This window comes from Leptopilina heterotoma, unplaced genomic scaffold (assembly GCF_015476425.1).
Source record: "Leptopilina heterotoma isolate Lh14 unplaced genomic scaffold, ASM1547642v1 Lhet_206, whole genome shotgun sequence".
In the NCBI taxonomy this organism is placed as follows: Eukaryota; Metazoa; Arthropoda; class Insecta; order Hymenoptera; family Figitidae; genus Leptopilina; species Leptopilina heterotoma.
Genome location: NW_025110922.1, coordinates 94873 through 108964, shown reverse-complemented (window position 1 = coordinate 108964; position 14092 = coordinate 94873). Strand labels below are relative to the sequence as shown.

The following is a 14092-nucleotide window of genomic DNA, read 5'->3' as shown; positions in this document are numbered from 1 at the left end:
TTTAAATGTTGGTTTTTATACAATAATTATACGTAAATAGCATTAGTTTTCTGATAGTCTGTCAATTGTTTTAGAAATGTCTGTAAAAAAGGGTGACAAAAATGCGTTCAATGCAGAAAATTTGCAGTCAAAACATTCATCTTCGCAGGCAGATGATTAATAATAAACAATTTGTGGTTATTATTAACAATGTGGTTATTGAATTACAAATATTTGAGGTTATGTTATGCACGTTTTACCCGTTCTACGCATGCGCCGTAGTAATATATCGACAAAACGTAATATACATCTATTTTCGTAAAAAATTCAAGACGTAATATACGTAGTAATATACGTGTAGAAAACTACGTATATTACCTTGACGTATATTACGTGCGAACCCTGCCCACTACTTTGAGTGTCAAAATTCTAATTATTTAATTGTACTTTTCCTTTTAACAATTTTGTGAAAAAATAAGCAAATAAAACATTTATTATCTTTATTATTTATAGTCTGAAGGAAAAATTAAATAAGTTTACTACAATCGCGTTAATAATAAAATATTTCGAGCTGTAATTTTAAGTTCCAGATGGCGCTGTGTGTTCGTTCTGGACTACAAATGTAAACATGTTGTAGGTGGAGTGGAGGAGACAGGAGAAGCTTGTATTTGTGTAAACAATACAGCATTTCACTACATTGTATTTACACAGACACTAGTGTATATATTGTGTCTATGTGTTAATGTCAGTGATGTCAGTTAATGCTAATACTAGGTCATTGATCTTAATTCTCTTAAAACTATTCATAAAAAGTATTTTTCAGATAAAGAATCTAGCGCAAGCGAACAATTTCAGTTACTCTTTATACTAAAATTATTTTACACTTAAAAACTTAAATATTTATGCGGTAAATATGTGATATAAAGATCATCCATTTGTATCCAAGTATTTGTAGGTTATGTGATATTATATTGATTCCCCATCTTGTCCATTAAAAGATTCGGAAGATTCTTATTCTTCCTAATATGAGAGATTATACTTGAGTATATTCTAAAATTTATTAAATTTGCATTATTTTCTATTTCGTTTCATACATTTTCAACAAAGTGTAAAGTGAACAAAGTTTTCAAAGAAAAGTGGAATATTATCATCCTGTCATCTCACGGTAAGAAAATGTAGTATTTCTCATCTGAGTGAAAACGTTTCATGTTAAAATTCTCTTTGGTTTGTTCATGCAATTTGTGCATGTTGTATTCTTGTGTCAGCCACCGCTTGTTCTTTAAGAAAAAAAACTCTCTTTTTATAATGGAAACCAGTTGAAGTGTTTTTTACGTATTTGAACTTAAAAAGTGCCCTTTTGCGTAAAAATAAAAACTCCAACAATTTGGTATGATTTTTCAACTATTCATGACTTCCAATCTGTGTTCCATTTATACATATATAAGTTGTATGTGTATATAATGGATCCCTTTTCGTTCGTTGACAGTAGGAAACGTCTATTGTGAACACAAACTGTTTTATTACTAGCTTCTAATAATTATTCCTTTTCTTTTGCTCTAAATGATAGATATTTCATTTCGGGTTTTGTATTTTTTTTTGCGAGGAAATTTTGTTTTAATTTGTTAGTTGATAATTTTGTGAATAAGAAAGTTATTGAGAATTCACATTATTCGCCATTTCGAATGAAACTACTACTCCACTATCTGTAAATCTCCTTGTTTGATATAATTGAAAGGCACTGATGCATGTGATGCTTTATCTGCTTCTAAGTCGACGTCATATTGATTGTTTTTTGACACTAATTAAGCTTCCAAAAATAATAATTGATAAATTATGCTTTACTTTCGTTTGAATAATTGTATTTCAATTTTTTATCACACGTAAATTTGTGAGTAATACATTTAGACATTCCATGAAAGGCATCGTCAGTATTTTAGAATTAAGTTTAAATATAAACTATTTTCAGTTTAAATAATTTAATATTGCTTTAATTATTTATCTGTTTTGTTGAAAATTTGAATTCGTTTGATTAATTATATATGTAAATTTATGTTTATTTTAGTTATTGGCACTTAGGGAAACACTTAGGAAAATACAAAAAGTATTTACTTATATTTTCAAATATGTTAATCGAATTGTAACAAATTATTCAAATTTGAAAATTCGTAAATATTTAAATACCTTAAATACCTTAAATATTAAAAAATTCAAAATTATATTTTCGTTTATATTTTTAAAATTAGAAACATTTTTTACTTTTTATAAAATTTGGTTACATTTTTTTTGTATTTTGATTCAACAATTATGTAATGAGAGGTAATTATTTTTTACAGAATGTACTATTTTTACTGTGAATAAAATGGAAGAACAAACAGAGAGGAAAGCAGCAACAGCTGTTGCTGAAGAGCCTATTAAAGCGGAGGGAACAGTAGAAGCATCTGATACTAGTGAGAGAAGTGATGGAGCAGCCTCACCACCACCGAATTGTAGTATTTGCCTCGGAAAACTCGTCAATACATCTTTCACAGACAGTTGTTTGCATCAATTTTGCTTTACATGTCTGCTACAATGGTCAAAAATTAAAACCGAATGTCCTCTTTGCAAGCAAACATTTAAATCTATTATTCACAATGTCAGATCTGAAGAGGATTATGATCAATATCATGTGCCGAGGGAATTGGCATCGCAAGTCGCTACAGCAACATTGGATGTTAATTTTGATTTTGTTGGTAATGTTGGAACTGTCGGCGTTGGTGCTCTTGGTAGTAATTGGGACTTTGGAATCAGTCGCTTTATGTACAGGTAAAATTCTTCTGAAATTAGTTCAATTTTTTAACATAATGACATATATATTTAACTAGTTTTATTAAAAATAATGAATTTATAGAAGAATTTCAGTTAAAAACACTAAAACATATTGAATTTTAAAGCAATTAGAAATAATTGCAGAAATTCCATTATTTTCAAAAATTTTAATAAAATTCTTCTCAGAAATTCAATTATTTTCAAAAGTTAGTAAAATTCTTCTCAGAAATTCAATTATTTTCAAAAGTTAGTAAAATTCTTCTCAGAAATTCAAATATTTTCAAAAAATTTAATAAAATTCAAGGAAAAATTTTAATTATTTTCAAGAACTTTCCTCAATTAAATGATTTTTAATAATAATTTCTAAAAGAATTCAATTAGTTAAAACAAATTTTAATAAAATTCTACGCAAGCATTTCATTATTTTCATAAATAATAAAAATTTCACAGGAATTAACATTTTTTTTACAGGGATTCAATTATTTTCATAAATATTTATGAAAACTCAATGCTGAATTTCAATTATTTTTCAATACAATTTTAATGGTCCTCGAAAAAAGTTATTCTTAAAAATTTTATTAAAATTTATCCAAGAAATTTAATTATCTTAATAACCTTTGCTACAATTTATTTATTAGAATTTAAGTATTATTTTCAATTAATTTTTAATTAAATTTCTATAAAATTATTTTCAAAAATTTTAATGCAATTCTTTGCGTAACAATTTAATTTTTTTTTAAATAATTTTAATAAAATTCTCCGCAAAAATCCAATTATGTATGTTTAAAAATTTACAAAAATTCTCGTCAAAATTTCAATTATCTTTATAAATAATAAAATTTTTCTCTGAAATTCAATTATTTTCATAGATAATAAAATTCTACAAAGAAATTTCTTGAAAAAAGTTATTATTCTTAAAAATGTTATTAAAATTTATCAAAGAAATTTAATTACTTTAAAAATCTTTGCTACAATTTGTTTATTAGAATTTAAGGATTATTTTCAATACATTTTTAATTAAATTTCTTTAAGGGGATTTGAACCTTGATGACGTCACAGTTTGTGCAAAGCATTAGTTTTAAATCTGTGACGTCATCATGGTTCAAATGCCCTTAAAGAATGAAATTATTTTTTAAAAATTTACAAAAATTCTCGTCAAAATTTCCATTATCTCTTTATAAATAATAAAATTTTTCTCCTAAATTCAATTATTTTCAAAACTTTTAATAAAATTCTTGACAGAATTAATAATAATTTCAATTATTTTTAATACAATTTTCATCAAATTTTTCGAAAAATGCAATTATTCTTAAAAATTTTTATTAAAATTTGTCAAGAGAATTCAATTATTTAAATTTTTTTCAATTCTTTATAACAATTCAATTATTTTTTAAAATTTTAATAAAATCCTTATCAAGTAGGTAATTCAATTATATTCGAGATTTTTTTTTAAAAATTTAATTATTTTCAATGCAATTTTAATATAATTCTTCGCAAGAATTTAATTATTTTAAACAAATTTAATAAAAATCTTCGTAATAATTTAACTATTTTCATAAATAATAAAATTTTTCTGTGATTATTGTGTAAGTTTTTAATTTTTACATTTTAGAGAAAAGGAATAATTTTTTTCGTAATTGTTTGTTAAAGATCTACATTGGGAAATCCAAATCGTCGAGTTAACATGATATTGAATCCACATGAAGTCGCGAGAAGGGAGCAAATTCCCAGTGTTGCGCAGCAATTGTCTCGAGATGAATTGAGACGAAGACAAATCAATCCTTCTGATTTTCGACGAAATGTTTACAGACTCGGTCTCTGGGCAAGTCCCTTGCCCGATGTCTTTGGTAGATTCCGCGAATGTAGTGCCGAATTCTACAGGTAATTTTTCGTTACTTTTTTCTATTTTTTCAGACTTAAGGCTACTTTTTGTTACTTTTTTAAATTATCGAGTACGAAGCCTGTTTTTTTTTTCATTTTTTATTGATATTTATGATTTATGATTTATTATTTACTGCGCATATGCATATTATATACTATTTTGAAATTAACTTGAAATTTACTTTGCAGAAGACACCCTGCGGAAATAACCCGCCTTATTCCGTGGTTAAATCGGGAATTACAAGTTCTTCTTTACAATAATTTACCTCATGTAGTATACGTATTAAGAATAATTAGCGACGCTCTAACCAGGTACCACATACGAAGCATTGAATTCCACAATCTTATTCGTCCATATTTTGGAATTCGTACCGAACATTTTACACATGAGCTGGTGAATTTCGCTCGTACCAGTTTTGATATGGTTGGATATGATCAATCCGTTATATACCTTCCTGGTCGAAGTGATTATACAACAGGCGATTTTGGAGCTCGAATTTTATCACCAGGTTCCAGTAGTTCAAGTTCAACTTCCGACGATTCAGATGTTCGGGTCGTTGATGACTCTGTTGATCGTCGAGGAATTAATTTCAGAATTTCAACTCTCCTGTCGAATTCTATAATGGACATGCCAGGCAAGTTGAAAATTTCCTCTCATCGATTTTCACTAAGAGAAAATAATACTGTGATTCCTGACAAGTTGACATATTATTTAAAAATATCTATAATTGATTTTCTATTTTAGGTCCCAGCACATTGGCGCGTTCTTTTCATAATTATGTTCCTCCCGTTGCTGTACCTGACGTTGTTTTAGTATCTTCATCCTCGTCCAGTTCTGACGATGAGTGTGAAGTAATTGGCTACGTGAAACCAAGACACGAAAGGACGCCAGAAATAATAGACCTCTCAAATTCAGAGACCGAAGAAATGGCTTCGCAAACCATCGAGATCAACGAGTAAGTATTAATTAATTAATGTAATAAATTAATTAACAGAATTGCAACGCAACCTGAAAACCGGGAAATGTCAGGGAATTTTATAAACCTTGAAAAAACCTGAAAAAGTCAGGGAATTTTGATTTGAATCCTGGAAAATTATTGTGCTTATTCTTGAAATCTAATTTTTCTTTAATTCAAATTTCTTAATTCAATTTTAAAAGAGTTGCCTTCACAATTTTTCTTCACAATAATTCAATTATTTTCATAAATCAAATGTTTTTTTACAGATATTTAATTATTTTCACAAATAATAAAACTTATCGCAGAATTTCAATTATTATTAATACAATTTTAATGGAATTTCTCGAAAAATGTATAATTATTCGTAAAAATTTTATTAAAATTCATCAAAGAAATTCAATTATTTTAAAAAGCCTTCCTATAATTTATTTATTAGAATTTAAGTATTATTGTCAATGCATTTTTAATTAAATTTCTTGAAAGAATTAAATTATTTTCAAAAATTTTAATGAAAGTCTTTTTAACAATTCAACTTATTTTCAAAATTCTTCGTAGAAATTTCATTAATTTCTATAATTTATAAAAATGCAATTTTACAAAAGAATTCAATGAGACATTTAAAAAGAAATATTATTAAAAAATTCGTCTCCAGAATTCAATTATTTTCAAAAGTAATAAAATTCTTCGCAAAAATTTAATTATGGTCTAAGTTTAAAAAAAAATTATCGTCTAAATTTCAATTATCTTTATAAATATTAAAATTTTTCTCCAAAATTCAATTATTTTCAAAAATTTTAATGAAATTCTTTTTAACAAATTTAATTTTTTTTCAAAAATTCTTCTCCATTTAATGATTTTCAATATCTACTATTTTAATAAAATTTTCCAAAAGAAATGAATTATTTTAAAAATTTCTTAATAAAATTCTAAGCAAATCTTTTATTATTTTTATAAATAACGAATATTTTACAGCAATTCAAATATTTACAAATTTTTTATAAATTACTTTGCAATAATTCCATTATTTTAAAAAATATTCCATTTATTGTCACAGAGATTCAATTATTTTTATAAATATTAAAGAACTTTTTCAAAAATTATTAAAAATAATAAATTTATGGAAGATATTTAGTTAAAAACACGAAAAAAAATTTAATTTTGTAAAAGTTACAAATTATTGAAAAAATTCAATTATTTTCTTCGCAAAAATTAAATATTGTTTAAAAGTAATAAAATTCTTCTTAGGGATTCAATTATTTTCACAAATAATAAAACTCATTGCTGAATTTCAATTATTTTTAATACTATTTTAATCGAATTTCTCGAAAAATGTTATTATTGAATTATTTGAAAATTTGTTGATAACGATTCTTTATGGGAATTGAATTTTAAGAATCATTCAATTATTCAATAAATTACTTATTTTTGTATTTAAATAATTGAATTGTAGAATTTTCTAACTATAATTGATTCAAATATGAATTTCAGTTAAAATTGTAGATAATTGAATTTCGATATATTTGAAATGTTTGAATTTTTCATACTTTTAACTGAAAGTTGTGTATTAGATTTAATTTTTTTTTGAAAAACTTCAATTGAATTTTTTTTAAGTTATTTGAAGTTTTTATTTTCTAATATTTGATTGAAGAATTTCCGAATACCTGAATAATCGATGAAATTTCGTAAAATTGAATTGTAAACAAAAGGATTTGAAAATGTTGAAAGAAATGTTTTAAAAATTATTAATAATAATTAATAATAATTAATTTAAAGAAGAATTTTAGTTAAAAATTTTGAAAAACAATAATTGAATTAAAATGATGAAAGTAATTTTGAATATCTTAGAGTAACAATATTCTCTTATTATAGTATAAAATAACGATTTTATCAGTCGGATATTTTTTATTATTATTTATAAAACATGAAGATATCGATTGCTCCGAGTCGAAGACTCGGAGTTATCGATATTTTCATGTTTTATAACAATTTTTTTTAAGATATTTAATTTCAAAAAGGTCTGAATTAAAAATTTTGTTAAATATAAATGTAGTTTTAGAAACCTGGAAAAATTCCGTTTTTTAATCTGGAAAACCTGGAAAAGTCAGAAAATTTGAAATGAGCAAAAGCGTGGCAACTCTGATTAATAATTAATATTTCATTAAAAACAAATATAAATTGTGAAAATTTTTCTTTTCAGCACTCTTCCAACACCAACAAGTTTTGACGAAAGTCAACCGAGCACCTCCCAAGAAGTTCGAAAAGGTCGAAAAGTAGATAATCCATTACCAGTCCAAATGATGGAAATTCTCTCATCACCCTCTTACAGCGAAACATCCGACTCGGACAGCGATTATAATCCAATCGGAAAACACAAAGCAAGCAAAAAAACAGTGAGACGACGAAAATCATCAGCACCGAGAAAAATTCTCAAATCCAAACGAACATTATCAACAAACACATTTTCAAGTTCAAGCGAAAGCGAAACAAAACACACAACAACAAAACGAACTGCCAAAAAGGAAACCAAACACAGTAGACGCGTTTCAATATCATCAGGTACTAATTCAGAGAAATTAAAGAAAACCACCATCAAAAATAAATCCAAAAAACAAGACACATCAGGTTCAAATAGTGATACACCATTTTATGCAACTAGTGAAAGTGACAATGAATCGAAATATCAAAACGAAAGAAACACAGGAACAAATTATCACACTTCCAGTGATTCAAGTACCGCGCGTAGTAGAAGTTCATCAAAGTCACGTGCTGAAAAAACACGAACATCACGACGCATCCTGAAAAAATCAGGAACAACTAATTCACATTCAAAGAAACGAGATACACATTGTGACAGTGATACATTATCAGAATCTGATAAACCAATAAATTTATCATTATCCGGATATAATTCATACGATAACGATAAAAAAAATGTGCAAGAAAAATCATCTGATTTAAATGAAACAATTGCCAGTAATAATGATCAAACAGAAAAGAGAATTGTTTATAAAGAAACAAATACCGATCATCGTAGTCTCGACGATTTAGAACAACATCGTTATTATAGATCGCGTAGTCAATGTAGTGTTTGCTCTGATAATACACGGACAAGTAAAAAAAAATCAAAGCACAAAGAAAAACGCAATCATAAATCGGATAAATCTTCCACAAAATTCTATCATTCAAATGAAGGTAATTCAATGAGTTCATTAAACGATGCACCATCAAGCTCCAAACATTCCTCCGATTCAAAGATTAGTTCTAGATCAAGATCGAAAAATAAGCATAAATCACATAAAAAAAGTAAAACATCTAAACGCAGAAGATCTCGTAGTACTTCACGATCAAAATCAAAGAAAAAAGCAACTCATTCAACAGCTATAGAACTACAAACAAAATCATAATAATATTCAAAAAAATGCCTTTGAATATGATTTATCCCCCTTTCCCCCTCTCTCTTTCTCTCTCCCTTATCAGTTTGTATCATAAACAAATTTTTCCTGGTAAATTTATGAATCTACATATATTTATTTCAAATTGAACAATAAAATTAAATTTTCAAGAATAAGGGGAAAAAATAATAATTTGTATGTATTTAAATTTTATCATCGCACGACGAATTTCTATCTCATATTGCTATGCAATTGAATAGAAATTCAAAATGTTAACTGACATATTTCTCTTTTTACAATATATATATATATAGTATATTATTTTTTTTTTTTCTATTTTTTTTTTCGTTTCTGCAGTATCAGAAAATTGTGTACAGTGTAAATCGAAAATTTTGACTTACTGTTTGTAGAATAAAATGATAAGTAAGCGTCAAGATTTCATATTACTGCAATGTGCATTATTCGTGAGGGTGAAAACAAAAAAAAAAAAAAAAACAAATCGTTTCTACATTATAATATAAGCAATTATTGCATTCATATTCTGTATTGTTGCGAATTTACATTTATTTTCAATACTTTCTTCCGCGTTTTAATCATATAATTATGTAATAAATATTAAAAAAAAAGAACAAGATTTGTTTGTTTTTTATTTTAATACACTTTTTATATTTATAAATATATTTTTTTTTTTGCAATTATTACAAAATTGCATTTTTGTACAAATTTATATATATATACATTTTATATAAGAATTAGAAAAAAGAACAAATTTCCTATTATTAATTTATGTCTAGGCAAAATGAATTCCTTTAAGGTTGAATTGATACAGCAATCTGAAACAAAATAATTGTAAATATTCATTTACCGTTGAAAGTTAGGGTTGACACAAAAATTCAGATTTTGTTTTTCGCTTATTTTAAGACAGAACTTTGACTTGTTCCTTGACTCTAAAGAATATTCTGATTTACTCTAAAAATTATTAGAATTGTAAAATTATTCGAAACATCATCAGTTTTTTCTAGATATGTATATACTTAATCTTTATTATTATTATTATTATTATTATTATTATTATTATTATTTTTCTACAGAAATGAAAATTTTTAAACAGTTTCAAATTATAAACCTTTGGAAATTCAATAATTTATAAAAAAAAAATACTATTGTAACTTGTTCTGAATTATTTTCTAGATTTCAATTAAATTATTTTCTAGAGTTTTGAAAAATGAAATTAATTAAATTCTACTTATAATTAGTCATTATTAATTCAGAATTAGAGAATCAATTTTTTTATAGGTACGTATATTACTTTTCTAAAAACTTTTTGGATAGAATTTTATTAAAATTTAAAAAAATAATTGTATTCTCGCGAAGAATATTATTATTTATGAAAACAGTTAAATTCTTTCAAAGAATTTTATTTCTTTTGAGTAATGTAAATAAAATTGAACGTAATTAAATTGTTTCGAGAAATTTTATTAAAATTGTAGTAAAAATAATTGATTTCCAGTGAAGAATAGTATTAAAATTTCTTTTAAATAATTGAATTCTTTTGAAACATTTTGTTAATGTTTTTTGAAAATAATTGAATTTCTGAAAAGAATTTTATTACAATTTTTGAAAATAATAGCATTTCTGCGAAAATTTTTTTTAAAATGTATAAAAATAATTGAATTTTTTAGAGAAATGTTTCTAATATAGTATTAAAAGTAATTGAATTCTTATGAAGAATTTTATTATTTATGAAAATAATTGAATTATTATAAAGAATTTTATTAACATTTTTTAAAATAATTGAATTGTTTCGAAAAATTTTACAAAAATATTCAAAATTAATTGAATTTTTTGAAAAGAATTTTATTAAAATTTAAAAAAAAATTTTATTAAAAATGTATTAAAAATAATTGAATTCTTTTAAAGAATTTTATTAAAGTTTTTTAAAACAAATGAATTTCTGCACAGAATTTTATTACAATTTTTGAAAATAATGGTATTTCTGTGGAGAATTTTCCTAAAATGATAAAAAAAAATTGATTTCTTTAGAGAAACTTTATTAAAATTGTGTTAAAAAGAATTGAATTTGTGTGAAGAATTTTATTATTCAGAAAAATAATTGAATTATTGTAAAGAATTTTATTAAAATTGTTTAAAATAATTGAATTGTTTCGAAAAATTTAAGATTATATTGGAAATAATTGAATTTTTATAATACAAAGATATTCAAAATTAATTGAATTTTTTGAAAAGAATTTTATTAAAATTTCTAAAAATAATTGAATTTAGAAAAAAAAGTTTGTCAATTTAATTCTTTCGAGAAATTTTATTAAAACTGTATTAAAAATAATTTAATTCCTGTGAAAAATTTTACTATTCATGAAAATAATTGAATTATTGCAAAGAATTTTATTAAAAAAATTTTTAAATAGTAAAATTATTTCGAAGAATTTCATTAAAATTGTTTATGAAAATAATTAAATTCTTCCAAAGAATTTTATTATTGCATTTAAAAAAAATTGAATTTTTATAAAGAATTTTAACAAAATTTTCGAGAATAATTGAATTACTTGATAAGGATTTTATTAAATTTTTTAAAAATAATTGAATTGTTACAAAGAATTGAAAAAAGTTTTAATAATTGAATTTTTTCGAGAAATTTTATTAAAATTGTATTGAACATAATTGAATTCTTATGAAGAATTTTATTATTTATGAAAATAACTGAATTCTTGCGAAGAATTTTATTAAATTTTTTTTAAAATAAATGATTTGTTTCGAAGAATTTTATTAAAATATTTGCAATTAAATAATTATAATTAATTTGTTAATTGATTAAAATTCACATATTAACTAGTAAATTTGTTTTTTTAAATTTAGAATTTGAATTATTCAAAGAAAAAATTAATCAAAAATTGAAGTAAATATTTAAACGTGAGAAAAACTGCAAACGGGACTCTCATAAAATTCAATTATTTTTGTAATTTTAAGTAAAATTATTTGTTAATTAATTTTGTAAGTTATAATTTTATAATAATTTTTTCCTGAATTCTAGAATTTTGATATTTTTTTAGCACTTTTAATAAAATTCCCTGTTGACTTTTACTTTCGCTAATTTTTCCCTGAATTTCCTGATCTGTGGCAACCCTGGAAAATGCAGTATTTAAATAATTATATTTTACGTACTCTTTAAAGTCATCAATATCCATTGTTCTAGCTCGATTTTCTTCCGCTTTTGCTTCTTTCAAAACGTCCATTACCAATTCTTTCATATCAAAGTTTTCTGGAAGTGTCTAAAACAAAATTGCATTGTTCACTATTTAAATAACTAATATTATTTATTTTAATGAATTGATCACTTGGTAAAAATTATATAATTCAAATTAAAAGGAAATTATTAATCTTCCAGCTGTCGAAACGTAAAAAGTTGTTTTTTATTTTTGCTTGACTTGGAAGATTGATAATTTCCTTTTAATTTGAATGATTTGAATTAATATTGTTGATACAAATCGAGTAAAAATTAATTTTCAAACTATAAGTTTTACTCGTTAATTTAGTTAAATTTCATAAATTAAATTTTTACCTTATTTTGTAAACTGCAGTGGATTTTATAATTCTTTTCCAACACTGCGAGAACAGTCGACTGTTTGAAAGCAGCAGCGAGTGTTTTATTTTTCCGAACAAAAGCAATTCTAGTGAGACCATCCCATTCTCTATAATCTATAGGTGGTGGTGGATTTCTTGGTTCAATTCGAACAACATTCGATTCTACCTTTGGTGGTGGTCTAAAATTATTTTTTCCCACTTTCATCAACATATCAACTCTCGCTAATAATTGTGTATTTATACTGAGTCGGCAATAGACCTTGTCCCCTGGTTTTGCAACCAGTCGCTCGGCAAATTCTCTCTGGAACATGAGAACCGCACATCTGTAAAATAAAATAAAAATAAATTATTATCAATCAATCCAAGTCGGGTTTTAGTTTAAAAGAAATAAGTATTTACATTTTTAAATTGATAAAAAATAAAATTGTAATTTAAAAATTAAAAATGTTTTTAAATTTAAAAAAAAAATTGTAATTTAAAAATTAAAAATCTATTTACATTTTTAAATTTAAAAAAAGAAAATTGTAATTTAAAAATTAAAAATGAATTTACATTTTTAAATTGATAAAAAGGAAAATTGTAATAATTGTAAATTTTTATCTTGTGCGAAGATTACCTGAAAAATGGCCGGTGAAGTAATAATTTAAATACCAAGGGCGATGAAATTTGATAGGGAATATTAGCAACGCAGAGATCAAAGAATGGTAATTGAGTTTTCAGAACATCGCCAATCATAATTTGAAGTTTCGATTGCAGTGGAGTACCTTGAACTCGCTTTTGTAATTCGGCAACCATTCTTGGATCGACTTCACAAGCTATTACTTTTTTCGCTTTTTCCAACATTTTTACTGTCATGTTTCCTGTACCTGGACCAATTTCCAAAACTACATCTGTTGGTCGCATCGCCGCTTTTTCCACCATTGTTTGAATTATCATGGGATTTTTCAGAATGTGCTGACCGAAGTCCTTATTGAACATTATTCCTGTAATTTTTCGAATTTATCAAATCGTTTCAAAAACTTGTAATTTTGATTTCAATTTCGATTTCACAAAAATTGTCATAATTGTTTTTCATTATAATAAAATACCTTTCAAAATAAAACAAATCTTATAAATTAAATAGAAAACTAAAATATTAAACAATATTAAATTAAAAATGATATAATTTAAATATTTCAATTAAGTTATTAAAAATAAATAAAAAATAGAGAAGTAAATTTGTAGGTTAAGTTCAATTTAGACGGGAGTAATTAAAATAAGTACCAACCCTGCTTGGCGACATCTTTATGAATCCGTGAATTCTTCTCCCTTCGTACTTTAGGCATTTTTAATCACGTTTTGTCGTCAAAATTACGTTTTTTAAATAAATATTCAATAAATAAAGCGATTCTGTCACAAATGCGGAGTGCACGTGGTAAATACGTGTGAAGTTAGTCTCGAATTGAGATATCGATTCTTCGACTGTAGCGCCATCTT

General features: G+C 24.5%; 2 protein-coding genes across 3 annotated transcripts; one reads left to right on the top strand and one right to left on the bottom strand.

Annotated features, from left to right (window-relative positions):
* Positions 1 to 714: 714 nt before the first annotated feature.
* Positions 715 to 9650, top strand: LOC122501273 (E3 ubiquitin-protein ligase Topors). 2 transcript variants are annotated; one of them, XM_043610612.1, is made up of 6 exons: positions 715 to 1144; positions 2313 to 2781; positions 4435 to 4665; positions 4855 to 5300; positions 5411 to 5621; positions 7822 to 9650. In XM_043610612.1, the coding sequence occupies exons 2-6, from the start codon at positions 2339 to 2341 to the stop codon at positions 9026 to 9028; spliced, it is 2538 nt and encodes an 845-aa protein (XP_043466547.1). In that variant the 5' UTR covers positions 715 to 1144; positions 2313 to 2338; the 3' UTR covers positions 9029 to 9650. The 2 variants fall into 2 exon arrangements, with proteins under 2 accessions (XP_043466547.1, XP_043466546.1); XM_043610611.1 differs by lacking the exon at positions 715 to 1144 and adding an exon at positions 1200 to 1366.
* Positions 9328 to 14070, bottom strand: LOC122501274 (probable dimethyladenosine transferase). The gene is made up of 5 exons (XM_043610613.1): positions 13884 to 14070; positions 13233 to 13599; positions 12594 to 12939; positions 12197 to 12303; positions 9328 to 9849 (listed from the first exon to the last, which is right to left on the bottom strand). The coding sequence occupies exons 1-5, from the start codon at positions 13939 to 13941 to the stop codon at positions 9807 to 9809; spliced, it is 921 nt and encodes a 306-aa protein (XP_043466548.1). The 5' UTR covers positions 13942 to 14070; the 3' UTR covers positions 9328 to 9806.
* Between the last annotated feature and the right edge of the window lie 22 nt (positions 14071 to 14092).